The sequence below is a fragment of the Palaemon carinicauda genome, chromosome 4, assembly GCF_036898095.1.
Source record: "Palaemon carinicauda isolate YSFRI2023 chromosome 4, ASM3689809v2, whole genome shotgun sequence".
Classification (NCBI taxonomy): Eukaryota; Metazoa; Arthropoda; class Malacostraca; order Decapoda; family Palaemonidae; genus Palaemon; species Palaemon carinicauda.
Window position 1 is genome coordinate 93,879,404 of NC_090728.1, and position 19,676 is coordinate 93,899,079.

A 19,676-nucleotide genomic window follows, 5' to 3' on the forward strand; every position below is an offset into this window, starting at 1 on the left:
GATTTCCGTAGGATTTTTTGCCTTGACGAAGGATACCCACTTCTTCCAGGATGATTCATATTGCCTTCTGGTAGACTTTGTTTTATATTCCTCTAGGAAGTCTATACTTTTCTTCGAGATCCCAAACCTTTTCTTCACGGCTAGGGAGAGAAAATCATGAGATGAAGATCCTTGACTTTTTTTGATGAAGCGAAGACAGTCGACTTCTGCACCTGTTGGGAGAGAACTGGGCCCGGCAGAGGGATCAACTTGGGCTGCAGCTCCAAGACTAGGGGGAACCAATTGCTCCAGGGCCACTTGGGAGCCACTAGGGCTGCTGTCCCTTTGAAGGTTCTCAGTTTGGAGAGGACTTTCAGCAGAAGGTTGTGTGGAGGGAACAGGTAAATCTTGGACCATCTGTTCCAGTCCAGGGACATTGCGTCCACTGCTTCCGCTTTGGGGTCCTCGTAAGGGGCCACATATCGAGGAAGTTGCTTGTTGTCGCTCGTCGCAAAGAGGTCGATCTGTAGTTCCGGGAGTTGACGGGAGATGAAGGAGAATGATCTTGCGTCTAGGGACCATTCCGACTCTATGGGGTTCGTCCTCGATAGAGCGTCCGCCATTACGTTGCGGAATCCTTGTAGGTGAACTGCAGACAGGTGCCACTTCTTCCTGTCCGCTAGGCGGAAGATGGGTAATAGCACCTGATTTAGGTGGGGCGATCTCGAGCCCTGACGATTGAGACATCTGACTACTACCGAGCTGTCCAGAGTTAGACGGATGTGTATCGAAGGACGCGGGGATAATTTCTTCTGGGTGAGAAGAACCGCCATGGCCTCCAAGATGTTGATGTGAAACGTCTTGAATAGGGGAGACCATGTTCCTTGAACTTGTCGTTGATGGGAGTGGCCCTCCCAACCCTCCAGAGAAGCGTCCGTGTGGATGTTGAGCGATGGAGGTGGAGGTTGGAGAGGGATGGATCTTTTCAAGGTCCTTGCTTCTGACCACGGGCTTAGAAGGGAGCGAAGCCTGTTTGGTAGGGGTCTCTTGAGGTCTCTGAGGTGAACTGTAGTGAGCCGAGAACTTGCTCCTGCTGTCGTCTTGAGATCCGTTTGGATTTGAGAAGTCTTCTGACAGACCCTGCTATTTCTTTCCTTTTCTTTAGTGGAATGGAAAGGCGGTGTGACTGAAGATCCCAATGGATTCCTAACCATTCGAACTTCTGAGCTGGAGCGAGGTGAGACTTCTTGGTGTTTATTTTGCAACCCAGATGTTCCAGGAACTGGGTTACTTTGCTGCAAGCTTTCAAACACTTTTCTGGCGAAGTCGACCAGACCAGCCAGTCGTCGAGGTAGGCGATCACTTGGACGCCCTGAAGGCGTTGCTGGTGGACGATCGTGTCTGCTAGCTTGGTGAAGATTCTCGGAGCCACGTTGAGCCCGAAGGGCATGGCTCTGAAGGCGTAGCTTCTTCAATGGAGCCGGAATCCTAGGTAGGAGGAAGCGTGGTAGTTCATAAGGATGTGCCAGTAGGCATCCGCCAGGTCTATTGAGACCGTGTAGGCTTTGTGAGGCAGTAGGGCTCTTATTTGTTGAAGAGTCAGCATCTTGAATTTGTTGTTCGCAATGAACTTGTTGAGGGGTGACAAGTCGAGAATGACTCTGAGTTTGTCTGAGTCCTTCTTGGGAACACAAAACAGTCTTCCCTGGAACCTGGTGGACTTGACCCTCTTGATCACCTTTTTGTTCAAGAGTTCCAGGACATATTCTTCCAAGAGGGGGGTTGATGGTTGGAAGAATTGGTGGAAGGTTGGGAGTGGTTGTGTCCAGCTCCAACCCAGTCCCTTCTTGATGATGCTGTGTGCCCAAGGATCGAAGGTCCAGCGATCCTGAAAGTGGCGGAGTCTTCCTCCCACCGGAAGTACTTCATTGCTTCTGGTTTCCCGAGGTCTTGCCACCTCGGCCGCTAGCTCCCCTTCCTCCTCTGCCCCTGGAGGGGCGGCGCGAGGAGTCTCTGCCTGAGCCTCTACCTCTGGGACGAAAGGTAGTTGACTGACGCTCGTAGGCAGGGATAAAGACTGGTGATTGTGACACCACCGGTTGGGGGACCAACTGAAAGGTCTGTTGCGGTTGGGTGACCACTTGGGGAGTAGCGGGAGCCGGAAACTGACGTTTTTGTTGATGCTATTGGGGTCTTGGTTTGGAGGATTTCCTCTTAGGCTGAGGGCCTTCTTCCTGAGAGGATTTCCTCTTTCGTGACATGCCCCATTTGTTGAGAAGGTTCCGATTCTCAGAGACGGCTTTGTCGACGATCTCTTTCACCAGAGCAGAGGGAGAGAGATGCTTACCCCAGATGTTGGAGGAGATGAGTTTCCGGGGTTCGTTTCACTGCCGCGTTGGCAAACACTTACTCTCTTCAGGTTCTTCTGGCCCTGATGAAGCTGTACAGGTCCTTCATCACAATCACTAGGTGGGTTTTGGCAAGAACCATATAGAGGTTTGGGACTCTAACGTCCCCATCCATGACCTCGAGCTGAATCTGGTGAGACAGGGAGGCAGCCAGTCTCTCCTTGGTCTCTTGCTCCCGACGAAGAAGGTGGTCATTCAGTTTCGGGAGGTCCTCGTTGAACTGACGTCCAGCTACGTCAGGGTCCAGCTTCCCAACCGTAAAGGTGAACTAGATATCTTTCCAGAACTTGTCGTCGGGGGGAAGGGCGAGGGAGAGAGGCCTACACTCCTCCAGGGTAGAACAGGGTTTTCCTTCCTCCACCGCCTTCCTGACCGCATGAAAGGCTTTTTCCACGAAGGGGAAGGATGCGGAAGGGGGAGCAAGAAAGGACGGGTGCTTCTTGCTCAGAGCCGGCATTTTCGAGTTAGTAAAACCGCGGCTCTTCAGGCATTCTGCCAGTAAAGCTTGGGCCTCTGAGTGATCGAAAACGATCACCTCTTTGGGCTCAGTCTCCTCCTTGGAGGCCGGTTCGGACCTAAGTCGGACGTAACAGTCCCGGTAAGCCTCGAAATTAGGGAAGAATTCCACTTTTTCCAGGAGGATACACCCCAGCTTGTCATTGATGAATATTTTGCCAGTTGTGATTAGCATATGCTCGGCGTACCTCCAGGGGTTAGACTACGAGCAGGAAGGAAGGTCCTTAACCGAGATCTTCGGTTGCCTCAATTCCATGAAACGGCTTATAATCTGGGCGGAATGCTTGCTAAGCTTCTCGTCCATTAAGGACACCAATACCCGGATGGCATCTTCGGTGGCAGGCAGCAGGGGCTGCGGTGTGGCGGAGGTAGAGGGGACTGGCTCCTCGACCACTACGGGAGCTGCCGGAGGTGGAGGGGCGACCTCGCCCTCCGAATCAGGGTATTCCATCTGATCCTCTTCTTCCTCCGGATCCTCGCCCATGAGGGTCCTCTCGGTCTTCTCCACCTCGTCTAGACTACACTTGCTGAGCGTAGTCTCGATGTCTGGTTCTACGGTCACTTGAACTAAGGGGATCTGATCCTGGGGGATCACAGAATCTGCCGACGCTTTCGGGAAAAGGATGGACCTCATCTTCTCATTGGGGAGAGTTTTTCTGGAAACCGCGCACCCACCTGCGCAGTTTCTCTCGAGCATTGTCCCTGGCTTCTAAGGACGGGAGGTTGTCGAACCCCTCGTCGAGGAGGCCTTTGCAGACTGGGCAGGACACTGGATCCCAGTACTTGAGGTTGCCCTTCTTTGCAGTACAGGGGGCGTGGGTCCGACAAGCACCATGCCCGTAAAAGTCCGGGCGGCGAACCGAGCAGAAGGGGCTCTCACATTTCAGGTACTCCTCCTGTAAAAGAAAGAGAACATGAGTACATGGAAATAGAGTCATGACTTACATTACTCTTAAATTAAGATTCCTTAATCTAATTCTTAAACTTAGAATTGTGTTATGTGAGCTCCGGATAGGTGAGGTAGAAAAGAAGTAGGAAGACACAAACTTGTGAATCCCGTCCAGCCAGGTACCGCGACTTTTTCTGCAGGCAATTCCTTAGAACCTGAGGTTATAGGAGAGGGAATGGTATCCCTATGGGGAAGCCAGACTAGGCTTCCTTATAAAGGAATTGTCTACAGAGTAGAGGTGGTCTGAAATCGTTCAGAACCTAGATAAAGGAGGGGAAAATAGGATAAACCCCTCAATATTTGGGAAGGTCCTGGTAAGAGACTGCACTGAGAAGCACAGAGTATGCTGGAAACATTGTATTGTACACTCATACAGCTCAGACACTGTCTTCAAGGTATGAAACAGCAAAGAAGATCAGTCTGGCTATAAAGATGTATAGGTCGACTGCCGGCACGGGGCCGGCAGCCGGTGGGAAGGGGTGCTTGTCCCTGGAAGCCGCGGAGCGTTGCCGGCAAGCCGGAGGCCTGGTCTGGCGGGGTGAATCCATCAAGGCTACACACTGAGCAGCAGAGAGGTAGGAAACACTCATAGAGGCCGGCAGGGCGGAGGCCTTCGGCAGCCGGCGATGGTGAACCTAACTGGGTACATAAGATGGAAGGTGTCTGAGAAGCCGACGGCAGCGGCGGCGGCAAGAGGCGGCGGTCGCCGGCAGCAGCGGCAAGGGGCGGCTGCCCCTGGCAGGCTGACGCCATAGTTGGTCCTCAGACAGGAAGTCCTATTAAGTAGGAAGGTCACCTGGGGTGCTGGCGGGTAGCGGCGGCAAGGGGCGGCGGCCCCCCCGCCAGCCGGCAGGGTGTTGCCTTAGGTAATCCTGAGATAGGAACGTCCTATGCAGTAAGGAGTCACCTGGCGTGCCGGTGGAGTTCGCCGGCAGGCTGAGGCAGCAGTGGACCAGCACCATGATAGAAGAGAGAAAGATAAGGTCGGAAGGAGGAAGGGTAATGTTCGATACCCAACCGGCTTTCCTCCAGAAGGAGTTTACTCATCATAGGGGGGGGGGGAACAACCTATCATCCGACGGCAGGGAGCCGGCAGACGGCTGGGTGCCTATGGTAATCCAAGGGAGGATCAGAGAACACTCTAAACAGGGGGGGAGAGGGTGATCTTCTGCCGGCAGGGCGGCCGCTAACACAACCCCATAGTTCGACTATGAGGGGGAAGTGTAGCAGAGCGGCCACCCAGGCAGGAGAGAAGTGCTCTCCAACCCTAGGGTAGGTAGCTCAGAGTAGGAACAGAACTGGTGCACTGTCCTAAACTATAATAAAACAGAAACCCCCAAGGCCTAACCTAAACCAGGAGATCTCCTCCTAGATTAGGTAAGGCTGGGGATGCATATCGGTAGGCTACAGGAGGAAGGGACGAGTCCCAACCAAGAGCAGTCTAGGAGGAAGGGCTAGGCCCCCCCACCTTCAGTCTCAGTCGATACCCCAAGGGAAAGACGTTCCTTAGGCGTGGACTGGGATGAACGATAAGTACTCTGGGGTTCTGACGGAAATCCCCTCATACACTATGGGAGGGAAGAGGGAAGAACTACCAAGCCTAAACTACCCGAAATATTTCGGGTAAGGGGCTAGGAATAGCAAGGCTACCCAGAGGGAGGTTACCCTAAGGTAAGGGAGATAAGGAAGCATACAAGGGTCTCAGCGTTGGGTTAGGAGTGGCCTGGCTGGACCAGGCACCGTCCCTTGTATGGTCCCTCGAACGCGAAAATATGTGCAACACTGAATCTTGTATACGTTTAAAAATGCCTATATCTTCATTAACATAAACTATAGGAACACTTATATCATGCAGAAGTAAACATGAACACTAGGCTGCGGCCTATGCTAGGCTGAAAGGCTAGTATGGGGTCGGCTAACTAAGAGCGCCGAAGACTACTATCGGCATAATATAACTTATTCCTAATAATGAAGACTAAATAACTAAAGATTTAACTTAAGTTATAAGGCCGGATAAGGCTGTTCTGGCTATCTAAATAACGCATGCAAAGCGAACAGCAGTGCCGTAAAATGGCGCCTCCAGGCAAGGCACAGCTCGGCCACAAAACACAAGATTTTAGCGTAAAAAATCGTTACTCGACGGCCAGTGCTTATTTAAACAATACAAGAACCTGGTACTCAACTTTCCAGAAGAAGGTGAAGCAGAAGGCTGAGACATCTTGAAGGATGCACAAGAAATACTCCGATCACTGGGAACAAACAAAAGGCTAGGAGAGCTACCATGAACGGAATGGTGAGGGCGGACGTGACGTCACACAAGTATGGCGCCGGTTTGTTTACGTTGCGAGTATCGTAACAGTGACGAAGGTAGGGTAACTTTGGAACGGCACCTCAGTTACCTCGCCACATTCCCCCCTCGAAGCGTAAACGCTAGGTGGGGTGCAGATGGCCATGTGACGTGTTAATGCATGCGTCCCTAGTTGATATACGATATTCTAAAGGGATAACCCTTAGAGTACTCGCTCCAGAAGTTAGAATTCTGTGAAAACCTTTAGTTTAATTCTCTGGGAATATTATGGTAGCCATATATATCCAAAGGAAGCTACTGAAGGAACCTTCCATCAGGACGACATGGCTTGAGCCCAAATATATATATATATATATATATATATATATATATATATATATATATATATATATATATATATATATATATATATATATATATATATACTGTATATATACTAGGCAAAAACAGATGGAGTTGGAAGATAAGGGGTAGGAATGATGATGACACTAAAAGCAGAATAATCATCAATGGAATGGAAAGCTGTAAATAGTACAGTTACTTGCAAAGTTTAAATCAAAGCATTGCAATCTGAGTATTACAGTTTGCTATACACCAACAAATGATTCCCCTGAAGTGATTTCAATGCTAAGATTGGAAGGAATAATCAAGGTACAGAGAATGTGATGGGCGTTGAGGGTCTAGGCAAAGTTGCAAATGGAAATGAGGCCCATTTCATAAATTTTTGCTTAACAAACAATCTTGTCATTGGAGGTACTCTTTTCTAGCACAAAGACATCCACAAATATGCATGGACTTCAACATGCGGCAATTACAAAATTAAAATAGATCACATAGCTATTAATTAAGAGAGAATGAGGACTGAGAAACGTAAGAAGTTATAAAGGTGCAGATATTGGTAGTGATCACCAGCTCCTCATTGTCACACTGAAATTAAAACTGAAAGCACCAAACAGAAATGTACATAGAATAGCCACGTTTGATACAGCTAAGCTTCTAGGATGAGCACAGAGAAACATTTGCAATTGAATGTAAAGTTGATTTGCAGTCTTAGAGACTTTAAGATATTAAGAACAGACAATTAATGAATAATGGTGTGAATCAAGAACATTTACTAGTTTTGGGAAATACCGTTGCAAGGAGAAAACTATGGATATCAAATGATAATTGAGATACTATAAAAAGGAGACAAAGACAGAAATTGATTGCAGAAATTTTCAGAGGAAGTAATAAAAATTACAAGGTAGAGCATGCCACTTATTCCAGTCTTGATAGTGAAGTCAAAAGAAAAACCAGGAATAACTGGAGAGAATATTTAGACAGGAAAGCAGATTAGGCTGACAAAGCTATGAATTCAAGGAGTGTCTATGGTGTAAGAATTGCTCATGGAATTATTAATGAAATCTCTCCTGGGACAAAGAAGAAGAAGCATATGCCTATCAAAAAGAGAGATGGATCAGTTATAACAAAAGAAGATGAAGAAAGCCAACGACGGATGGAACACTTTAGCGAGGTCATGAATAGATATGAATGGAATAATAAGATTGATATACAGTGGAACCTCTACATACAAATGTCCTAACATACGAATTTTCCAACATCCGAAGTAAAATTCGACCAAATTTCTGTCTTGACACCCGAAGTGTTGCTCCATCATACGAAGTGAACAATACGCGTACGCATGGAATTTTCTCGAAAGCATCAACCGTGGTTTGTTGTTAACGCCGCTAGACAGCAGCACATTGGAGGGACGCCAATCGAGCGTCGCCTTGATCAGGCCTCTCATCTCGTGCACATCGTGTGGTTGTTCTCTATTCACTCAGTTATTAACAGTGTTTTTTATCTTCCTTTTTCACGTCTTGTTTTCTGTATTTCGTAATCATGGGTCCTAAAAAGCTTAATTTCGGTTCAGGAAGTAGTAGTAGTGGTGAAAAAAGGAAGAAGTCAATGCTTTCATTAGAACTAAAGCAAGAAATAATAAAAAAGCATGAGCGAGGTGTACGTGTTAGCGATCTGGCTAAACAATATGGCCGGAATATGTCTACGATCTCGACGATCATAAAACAGAAGGCAGCCATTAAAGCAGTGAAACCTTCGAAGGGGATCATGATTATTTCCAAACGTCGTAGCCCTACCCTTGAAGAGATGGAACGCCTTTTGTTAATACGGATCAAGGACAAGGAGACTGTTGGCGATATGATCACTGAAACGATCATTTGTGAAAAGGCCAGCGCTATCTACAGTGACTTGAAGGCGGCAGGCTCTGGGGGTGACGCGGGGGAGAGTTCAGCCGATCCTACGACGGAGGAATTCAAGGCGTCTCGAGGTTGGTTCGAGAAATTTAGGAAACGGACCGGGATTCATTCAGTTGTTCGGCATGGAGAAGCTTCGAGTTCGGACACCAAGGCTGCTAAAGACTTTGTTAAAAAGTTTGAAAGCATCGTGGCGGAGGAAGGCTACGTAGAGCAGCAGGTGTTCAACTGTGATGAAACCGGTCTGTTTTGGAAAAAGATGCCTAGTCGAACGTACACTACCGCCAAAGAGAAGAAAATGCCTGGTCATAAGCCAATGAAGGATCGGTTGACTCTTGCGCTTTGTGCCAACGCCAGCGGGGACTGCAAAATTAAGCCTTTATTAGTTTACCATTCCGAAAACCCTAAGGCATTTAAAGCACATAGAATTAATAAAGACTTGCTACATGTTCTATGGCATTCTAATTCTAAGGCTTGGGTTACTAGGCATATCTTTGTGGAATGGGTAAACGTAGTTTTCGGCCCTGCTGTCAAGAAGTACCTTCAGGAGAGGAATTTGCCTTTGAAGTGCTTGCTTTGTTTGGACAATGCACCCGCTCACCCCCCGGACTCGAAGATGATATCATCGACGAAAACAAATTCATCAAAGTGTTGTATCTTCCACCGAATACCACCCCTATCCTCCAGCCCATGGACCAGCAAGTCATCTCGAATTTTAAGAAGCTCTACACAAAGCACTTATTTAAGCAGTGCTTTAATGTCACGCAAAGCACCAACTTAACTTTGTGTGAATTTTGGAGGAGCCACTTTAATATCGTGCACTGCTTAAAGATCATAGATCAGGCTTGGGAGGGAGTAACTCGTCGGACCTTAAATTTAGCTTGGAAGAAGCTTTGGCCTGATGCTGTTGCTCCCAGAGATTTCGAAGGTTTTGGCCCCGAGAATGAACCTGTGCTTGCCGCCGAGGTAGACGTCGAAGAGATTGTATCCCTTGGCAAGTACATGTGTCTGGAGGTGGATGAAGATGACATCACCGAACTCGTCGATGAGCATCATGATGAGCTTACCACCGAGGAACTCAAGGAGCTGCAAGCCATGCAGCATGATGAGTTCCAAGCGCAGTTGAGTGAGTTGGAGAAGACTGAGGAGGTAGGTCAAATCTCAGGTACGGCGGAAATAAGACAGATGTTGGCATATCATCAACACGTGGTTGATTTCATCGACAAGCATCACCCACAGAAACTTCAGGTTTGCTGTGTAGTTGCGCAGTTCGATGATGTTTGTTTAACTCATTTTAGAAAAATCCTCAAAAGCTGTACCAAGCAACTTTCACTCGATAGTTTCTTTAAAAAATCTCTACTAAAACGGTCTAGTGATCATGATGAAAAGAAAGAGAGTGAAGCAAAGAAAAGAAAGACCGAATCGAGTGAAATTGATGAAAATTAAAAATAAGAAAAGAAAAAAAATGTAAAAAAAAAATATAAAATCATAAAAATGAAAAAAAAAAAATAAGCTAAGTTAAGTTAAAGTTCATGTAGTGTAAGTTAGTGTAAGTTATCATACACGTTATCGTACAAAGTCACCGTCCCTACCTCCTCGCTGATCTTCCATCTCCTCCTGTGTAGCAGTCCCTACACCTGCGCTGGCCTGTCGCTAAGGTAAAGTATTACATAAAAACCCCTTTTCATTTATTATTTCTTTATTATTATTATTCTTTTTTTAGATATTTATGTGTTATTATATTGTATTAATGTTATGTGTAATTACTGTATGTGTAGCTAATTATTAAGGAGTTATTATGGGTTTTTAGGCTGAGGAACGAATTAAACAAATTACCGTGTATTCATACGGGAATATTTGCTCCAACATACGATCGTTTTAACATACGAAGCAGTTTCTGGAACGAATTAAGAAAGTATGTAGAGGTATCACTGTACTGTCATACCTCTCTTCACGAAACTCTTCTTACAAAATTTTTAAGCTGCAAAATGAGATGCGAATATTTTTAGGACTCATTGTACGAGAAATGTTTCACTGTAAGAAAAGAGATTTGTCAGCCAGGCCGAGAATAATAGTCACCCATCACAGAGTTGAAGAAAATGGGTTCAGACAACAGAAAATGTATCTGTAGTCTATAATAAAGGTAATTATAATAGTACAGTATTGTACTGTATGTACTGTATTGTATTATTTACCATTTATTATTACATTATGTTGTAATAACTACTTAATTTACAGGTATTAACATTTAACTTGGGTATATTGCATGGTTCAAATGTATTTGGCTGTACAGTATTTCATTGTTGTTATACTGTAGCTTTATAATGAGATTTAATGTGGTGTTTCATTGGAACAATTAAGGAAATTCGCATGTGAAATGTGACTCAACACGGAAAAATCACTTCACGATAGCTACTCGCAGAACAAATTAATTTCGTGTTGTGAGACATTACTGTCCTTGAAGCTGAGGAAGACCTTGATGTGCCCAGAATGAATTTTGTGTGTTTTAAGACGAAGCTATCATTAAAAAACTAAAGAGATGGAAAGCACCTTGATATGATTTAATAACTGCTGAGATGATATAAGCTAAAAATGAAGTGACTCCCAGAGTACAGTATGACAAAGTCAGACTGCATCTGATTTGCGTTTCATGTTCGATTTAATTTTACTACGTACACTGAATTATCGTATGGTCAAATTCTCTTTTCGTGTTATATTTCTTTCTGTACTGAACTATATGTCATATGTAATGCAATGAACCATCAGTAAGAGCAGATATTACTAATTATTAATGGAATTAACGAAATATTTGGGGTCTTCATATATCGCGGCTATTTTCGAAATTTCCGGAAAATCCGCGTTATGAAAAAAATCCGTGAAGTCGTGGTTCCGCGATAGTCGAACCGCGAAGTAGCGAGGGCTCACTGTATATATATATATTATATATATATATATATATACAGTATATATATATATATATATATATATATATATATATATATATATATATATATATATATATATATATATATATATATATATATATATATATATATATATATATATATATATATATATATATATATATATATATATATATATATATATATATATATATATATATATATATATATATAAATATAATATATATAGATAGATAGATATATATATATATATATATATATATATATATATATATATATATATATATATATATATATATATATATATATATATATATATATATATATATATATATATATATATACACACAGTGGTACCTCTACATATGAATTTAATCCGTTCCACAACCGACTTCGGGTGTAGAAAATGTTCGGTTGTAGAAATGAATTTTCCATAAGAATACATTGAAATAGGATTAATCCGTGGTTGAGCCCAAAAACCTATGATAACTCCTTAATAAATTACTACACATAATTACACATGACAATAATGCACACTAAATTAGATAATAGACATGTAAAAAAGAATAATTATCAAGAAATAATAAACAGGAAACGTTTAGCGTCACTTTACCTTAGAAAGTCCAGCGCAGGTGTCGGTCTTGCTATGCAGAGAGGAGACGGACGGCCGGCGAGGAGGTAGAGAGGGTGACTACGATAAACGTACACTACCATAACTTATTCTAACTTACACTAAGTGAACTTTAACCTAACTTAGCTTATTTATTTTTTTTATTTTTATATTTTATATTTTTTTTTACATTTTCTTTTTTTCTTTTTGATGATTAATTTTAATCACTTTCACTCTACACTTAAAATCGATTGAATTTTTTCTCTTCAACCTTTGCCGTTTTCTTTGTTTCACTTTCTTTCGCTTCACTCTTTGCCGTTTTCTTTGAACCACTTCCTTCTTCTTCATCACGAGTTCGCTTCGTAGTTTTTTTAAAGAAGCTATCGATAGAAAGTTGCTTGGTACAGCTTTTCAGAATGTTTCGAAAATAAGTTAGGGAAACATCATCGAACTGCGCAACTACACGACAAACCTGCAATTTTTTTGGATGGTATTTGTCGAAGTCGACCACGTCTTGATATTTTCCTAACACTTCTTTTATTTCTACCTCCTCGATCCCTTTCTTGTCATCACTCATGTGCTCAGACATAGCATGGAGTTCCTTGAGCTCCTCTGTAGTAAGTTCGTCGTGTTGTTCTTTTGCAAGTTCACTCACGCGGACGCCACGCTCATGCTTTTCAATAATTCCTTGCTTTACTTCTAAAGAAAGCATTTCCTTAATCCTTTTCTCACCACTACCACTACCACTTGCGAAAATAAGCCTTTTAGGCCCCATGATTTACGTAAAATACCGTAAAAGGATGAACGTAAAAAATCACGATTAAAACACAGTTAATAGCAGAACGCACAGGGCATAACCACACGAAGCCGACGAGAACAGAAGAATGTCCCAAGCCATGCTAATTGAGGGTCCCTCCGAGGTAGAAATGCTGCCTTCTATCGGCGGAAATAAAAAAATACATCCGGCGCTATGAGTACCATCTACGTGTACGGGTATTGTTTACTTCGGGTGTCGAAAAAAAATTCGGGTGTAGAGTAGGAACGTGTTCGAATTGTACTTCGCATGTCGAAAAATTCGGATACAACCGGTACGACGAAAATTATTTACTTCTTACTTCGTGTCGAAAGAAAATTCGGGTGTAGAGAGTCAAAAAATTGCTCGAATTTTACTTCAGGTTTTGGAAAATTCGGATGTAGATACGTTCGTCTGTGTGTGTGTGTGTGTGTGTGTGTGTGTGTGTGTGTGTGTGTGTGTGTGTGTGTGTGTGTGTGTGTGTATATATATATATATATATATATATATATATATATATATATATATATATATATATATATATATATATATATATATATATATGACAAAAGGTTCTCAGGCTGTGATGGTCTCAAACTCCGATGATTCGCCGTTACGAATGGGCTACCATAAGTTAATTATTGAAACAGCATGCAAATGTGACAGCATTGTTGGTTAATAGATTTGCAGATTGCCCAACAAACGTTTGTATGGTTTCCCACATTTTTAGCATCTCCCACATTTCACTTGAAGTCAGAGGTTTGTCAGTCTGTTCCCCCCTCTTCTCCAGATGAAATACCCTCTGCATTCTTTTCATGCTGCACCTTATGCAACTCCATCAGCTACTCTGTTGACATATGCTTGCTACGTTCCTGAAAATAAATCATAGATGTCGTATTTGACCGCCTCCAATTCCACTTTTTCCATGGAAACAACACAATAAATAGATGATATCTCCGAGGACTTGAATCTAAATGGCTTGAAATGATCTGAAGACTTTAATGGGCACTGTTTGAGATGCCTAAATACCAACTACTGTGGCTGATTGAGTGCCATGGGTCAGCCTACTAATGCACTGTACTGCCAGATGACTAAAGTAGTAGACACAACAACCATCTTTTTCAAGAGTAGCTGAAGCCCCCTCAATAATTGCTTTTACCACAAAGAGCTAAATATATGTGATAAGTTTGTTGTCATACAAATTAACCTTATCTGCAAAGCTTAATATCTCATAAAATAAGAAAATTATAGGTTCATTCTCTCAATGGAAAGACTTCACATGCATATTACCATGGCAAAAATGCTAAGTTAAAAATTCTGGGGAAATGTGCTTTAAAGTCCTGCAAATATGCTTAAAAAATCTATTCCACAGTACAAAAACATATATAGATATATGCAAAATTACCAATATATTTTCTTAAAAGTGATTTGAAAAAGGAATTCACACTACTATATATATATATAAAATCTTCTTGAATTAGAATTCAGCATTGGACTTTTTAATTTTTACTCTTTCAAATATTATACCAAAATTAATTGCTTTTAGAATTACCATACCTTGGTCTTTATATTGATGAAGTGTGAGACAAGCTTCCTTTGCCTGAGCTTGAATAAGTTCTGTGGTAGAACTAACACACTGTAGTCGGCCAATGGCACTCTCAATACCAGCTAGTGATGCAAGTTCCACAACCTGATAAAATGTATAATACCTTCTGAATATAGTGCAGTTACTCAAGAAAATTGAAATAAAGTTTGTGATAAAGCTTTATTCTTAAAATCAACCAATATTCTGAATATGAAAGAATCTTCAGATATTAAGAATATGATAAATATTTAATTGGTCTTACAGCTGCTGGAAGTGGTGTGTAGTAGTGAGCTGGTACACCAAGCTGCATGGGGGATAAATTTGCATGACGCAAGTGGGACAATCTTGCTTTAACTATCTGATCAACAACTTGGCATCTCCCACAAACAAGCCACCACAACATTTCATGAAGTCTTCCAATAACATAACTGAAGAGGAAATAGAGCGAATTACATAGTTAAACAATTAGAATCTATTTCTGTTTATAAAAAATGCAATAATAAATCTAATTGGACAACAGAGTTGAATTCCTCAACTCTCACAGAACTGGATTAAAAACTTTAGTCTTATGAAATAGTTAATATCTTAAAAAATGCTTAAAATTGCCACTTTCCTTTAAAGACAGTGATTCCTATATCTATCTTTTTAAATCAGAGGAATAACCTCTCCCTACTGAGGGTTTAATTTACCTTTATCTATCATCATCATTGTACAAAGCTTACTGGGAACTAGTGAAGCTTGTATCTTACCCACTAATTGATGCATATTTGCATGAATTAAATCAATTACTAGCTGAAACTAAAGCATAACAAGGAGCTGTACCCCACGAGAGGGGATGAAGAGAGGGAAAAATGCCACACATACTCTCATTCATTCCGGACTTAACCCAGGTAACCAATGCCCTCAACCAGCTGCTACTTGTCCAACAAGGAGCCTGAGGTCATCTTAAACCACTTGTTGTGCTGCCACCACAGAGCCGATAGTATATGTATCAAGTCTTCTGTGGGTCACGTCTTTGAGATAGTGGACGGTGAAGAATGTTTGACGGTCACACGCCCGCTTGTAAAACTGGAAAAACTGAGTAGTTTTGCTTAAATGCCATGGACATACTGATGCCCCTGACATCATGAGCTCTAGGTTATCGAGCTTGAGGAGGTTATCTTGTTGGAAAGGAAAGTCTATAACTTTTCAAATCCAAGAAGAGATCGTGTTCTTGGTGACCTTCCTCTTCGTTCTGCCCGAGCTGACAAATAAGGCTGAAAGCCGGGGTCTTGTTGCTACAGTGCATTTAAGATAAAATCTCAAACTCCTCACATGGCAAAGTAACAATTGATCTCGGTCATTGGTTACAGAGACTTGCTATTCAGAAGGCCCTGAATCTAGGACCCGTGACGAATGGATTTTGAGTCTTAGCAATGAATTCGGGGATAAAAGCTAAGTGTCACTTCCCCCATCCCCTTGAATGGGCAATGTCGTAAGAGAGACCATGTAGTTCACCGACTCTCTTTGCTGATGCTAAAGCGAGTAGGAATTCTGACTTCAAAGTGAGATTATGGTCTGTTGCATGACATATAGGTACGTAAGGAGGTCCCTTAGGGGACCTCAGGACGCGAACCATGTTTCAAGGGGGAGGTCGAGTCTCCGACTGAGGGCAAGTGATCTCATAACTCAGTATGATTGATTGATTGATTGAAAAGTTTTCTGGCATCCTGACATCTAAGGTCATTGACCTTAGATGTCATTATAATAGATAATAGTTTTAAGAAGACCTGCTTGTAAAACTGGAAAAACTGAGTAGTTTTGCTTAAATGCCATGGACATACTGATGCCCCTGACATCATGAGCTCTAGGTTATCGAGCTTCAGGAGGTTATCTTGTTGGAAAGGAAAGTCTATAACTTTTCAAATCCAAGAAGAGATCGTGTTCTTGGTGACCTTCCTCTTCGTTCTGCCCGAGCTGACAAATAAGGCTGAAAGCCGGGGTCTTGTTGCTACAGTGCATTTAAGATAAAATCTCAAACTCCTCACAGGGCAAAGTAACAATTGATCTCGGTCATTGGTTACAGAGACTTGCTATTCAGAAGGCCCTGAATCTAGGATCCGTGACGAATGGATTTTGAGTCTTAACAATGAATTCGGGGATAAAAGCTAAGTGTCACTTCCCCCATCCCCTTGAATGGGCAATGTCGTAAGAGAGACCATGTAGTTCACCGACTCTCTTTGCTGATGCTAAAGCGAGTAGGAATTCTGACTTCAAAGTGAGATTATGGTCTGTTGCATGACATATAGGTACGTAAGGAGGTCCCTTAGGGGACCTCAGGACGCGAACCATGTTTCAAGGGGGAGGTCGAGTCTCCGACTGAGGGCAAGTGATCTCATAACTCAGTATGATTGATTGATTGATTGAAAAGTTTTCTGGCATCCTGACATCTAAGGTCATTGACCTTAGATGTAATTATAATAGATAATAGTTTTAAGAAGACCTGCTTCTGAAATAAATAAAAAAATGCCGCTCGCATAGTAGGACACATCATGTCCAAGAATCTTGGCAAGGATGAACCTGCATCATCACCTCGAACCTCAAACAGATATCTATTTCTCAATTTATTATAATTAGGGCATTCAGTCAACAAATGCCTAACTGTTAAAGGTACTAAACAGTCTTCGCAATACGATTGGTGAAGGCCCTTCAGCAGAAACTCGTGTCAACCGAATGTGACCAATACGGAGACGACAAAGAGTCGTCTCCCATTTTCGGGGTATCATGTTATTCCTCCAAGGTGATATGACATTTGTTACTTCTCTCATTTTGTTGTCATCTTGACTATCCCAGTGCTGTTGCAATCTATTGCAAACCAATTTCTTGATGTAAGGTAGGAAGTCATTACAGGGAATGGGATACCTCCTTGGTAGCAACTCGGGTGTTGCATTCTTCGCCAGTAAATCTGCCTTCTCATTCCCAGACACACCTACATGTGCTGGAACCCAACAAAATCGAACTGTTATACCTCTCGTCCAATAATAAAAAGCCATTCTAAAATCTTTAAAACTAGAGGGTTACTAGAATTAAAAACTTCTAAAGCTTGAAGAACACTCCTTGCATCACTGAAAATTGTAAAATTACCCTCCTTTTCCAAAGCTATCCTCTTAATAGCGGTTAGTATGCCATACAGTTCGGCAGTAAATATGGAAGCTGTTAGAGGAAGAGCACCTCTACAATTAAATCATTACAATGTACTCCAAATACAACGCCAGCATCAGATTTGGAGCCATCAGTATATATAAGCATCAATCCCCTATGTTCTTCAACATGTTCCATAAAAAGAGACCTGGATTCTAGGTCAGTCATATTCTTCTTAACTCCAATAAAGTATTTACAAAAAGATATGTCAGGTAATTTCCATGGAGGCGTTGATGATACCTTGAATGGAAGCACCTTAATTCTAATTGTATCCAGATTGTTTAATAATTGTTTCACACGAAACCCATAAGGTTGAGGAGATTCTGGGTGCAACTCAAAGTATGTTGAGTGCCTTACAAGGCTTGCAGTCTGAAAGGCCAAAGAATCAGGGAGTCTTTGCAATCTAAACCAATACCGGATAATAGAGGAAATTCAGTAAAGGTCTAGAGGCAGCTAGCTCCCCAGCATCAACAAGGAGACTTGCGATAGGTGAGGTTCTAAACGCTCCTGTGGACAATCTAATACCAGCATGATGTATAGAATCTAATATTTTCAACCGGCTTGGGGTGGCTGAGTAGTATATTTTGCATCCATAACTAATTTTGGATAAAATCAAGGCCTTGTATAATTTTAAAATAGTATTGCGGTCTGCCCCCCATGATGTATGGGACAATACTTTTAAAAGATTATAGAGCCTCAAGATATTTTGCTTTTAATGCTTTTAAGTGAGAAACCCATGTAAGCCTACAAGCAAATATCAACCCTAAAAATTTAGCTTCACTTGCACATGAGATCCGTTAACCTTTGATGTATATATCCGGGTCTGTATGTACTCCCCACATACAACAGAAATGGACAATTGTAGTTTTACTTGACGTGAACTTAAATCCATTCATATCGGCCCACAGGATAATTTTATCAATAGAGAGTTGTATTTTTCTATCAACCACTGCCATTCTAGCTCCAGGAAATGATATGGAAAGATCATCCACAAATAATGTTGCGAGAACATCCCGGGGAATGACTGAGGATATCCCATTAATTGCTAGTGCAAAAAGGGTTACACTCAGCACACTACCCTGAGGAACTCCTTCCTGACACTTTTTCTCTGATAGAGTTTCCCCCACTCTCACTTGAAAAACTCTATGTGAAAGAAATGACTGAATAAATAGTGGCCGCTCTCCTCTCAATCCCAAGTCATTAATTGTTTTAAGTATACCATATCTCCATGAGGTATCATATGCCTTTTCAAGGTCAAAAAAGACTGTCACATGAGGCTGTTTGGAAGCAAATGCTTCACAAATAGAGGACTGAGGTCGTATCAACACATCAGTCGTTGAGTGCATTTTTCTGAATCCACATTGAATGGGTGATAAAATACCCTTCTTTTCAAGGAACCACATCAACCTTGCATTGATCATCTTCTCCATGATTTTACATAAACAAGATGTCAATGCAATAGGTCGATAGATTGCTGCAAAAAACTTGTCCTTACCGGGTTTCAAAAATGCTAAAATAATGGCTAGTTCCCAAACACTTGGATAACTATGATCATGCCATATTCTATTAATAATGCTTAAAATATATAACTTTGTATTAAAATGTACATGTTTAATCATTGCATAAGGAATTCCATCAGGTCCAGGGGCTGTATCGTTACAAGTGGCAAGTGCCGAATCATGTTCTTTTTCACTAAAAGGAGAATTATATGACTTTTCCCTTCTTGTTGCAAAATTTAAAATTTTCTTTTCTTCATTGCTCCTATACTGGTAACCAGGAGCTGCTACACTCTAGCAAGATATATTTGAAAAATGATCAGCCAGGGCATTGCTAATATCATTTTCTTTAGTCACATACTGACCGTTCACTTTCAGCATTAGAGGTGGGTTTGGGGTAAACTTGCCGGCAATCTTTTTTATTTTCCTCCATACAGAAGGTGGTGTTCTACTGTTAATGGAGGAAACAAAAGACACCCATGACTGGCGCCTAGCTTCTTTCATGGCCCGATGGAACTGTGCTCTACATTTCTTGTATACAGTATAATTAAATTCTCATCAGTTCGGTGTCTACGCAATCGTGTTAGGGATCTTCTTGTGGCTCTATGCAGGGCAGTTAGTTCTGAAGACCACCAGGGGACTGGTCGTCGTTTGAATAACCCTGTTGATTTGGGAA

At 42.1% G+C, this 19,676-nt stretch overlaps 1 protein-coding gene across 1 annotated transcript in view; it reads right to left on the reverse strand.

Annotated features, from left to right (window-relative positions):
- LOC137640065 (uncharacterized) overlaps positions 1-19,676 on the reverse strand; it is a 201,513-nt gene that overhangs the window by 57,528 nt on the left and 124,309 nt on the right. Inside the window, exons 7-8 of the mRNA XM_068372495.1 lie at positions 14,587-14,752; positions 14,297-14,429 (exon numbers count right to left, since the gene is read on the reverse strand). Coding sequence (XP_068228596.1) covers positions 14,297-14,429; positions 14,587-14,752 — 299 coding nt within the window. The remainder of the gene's footprint in view (positions 1-14,296; positions 14,430-14,586; positions 14,753-19,676) is intronic.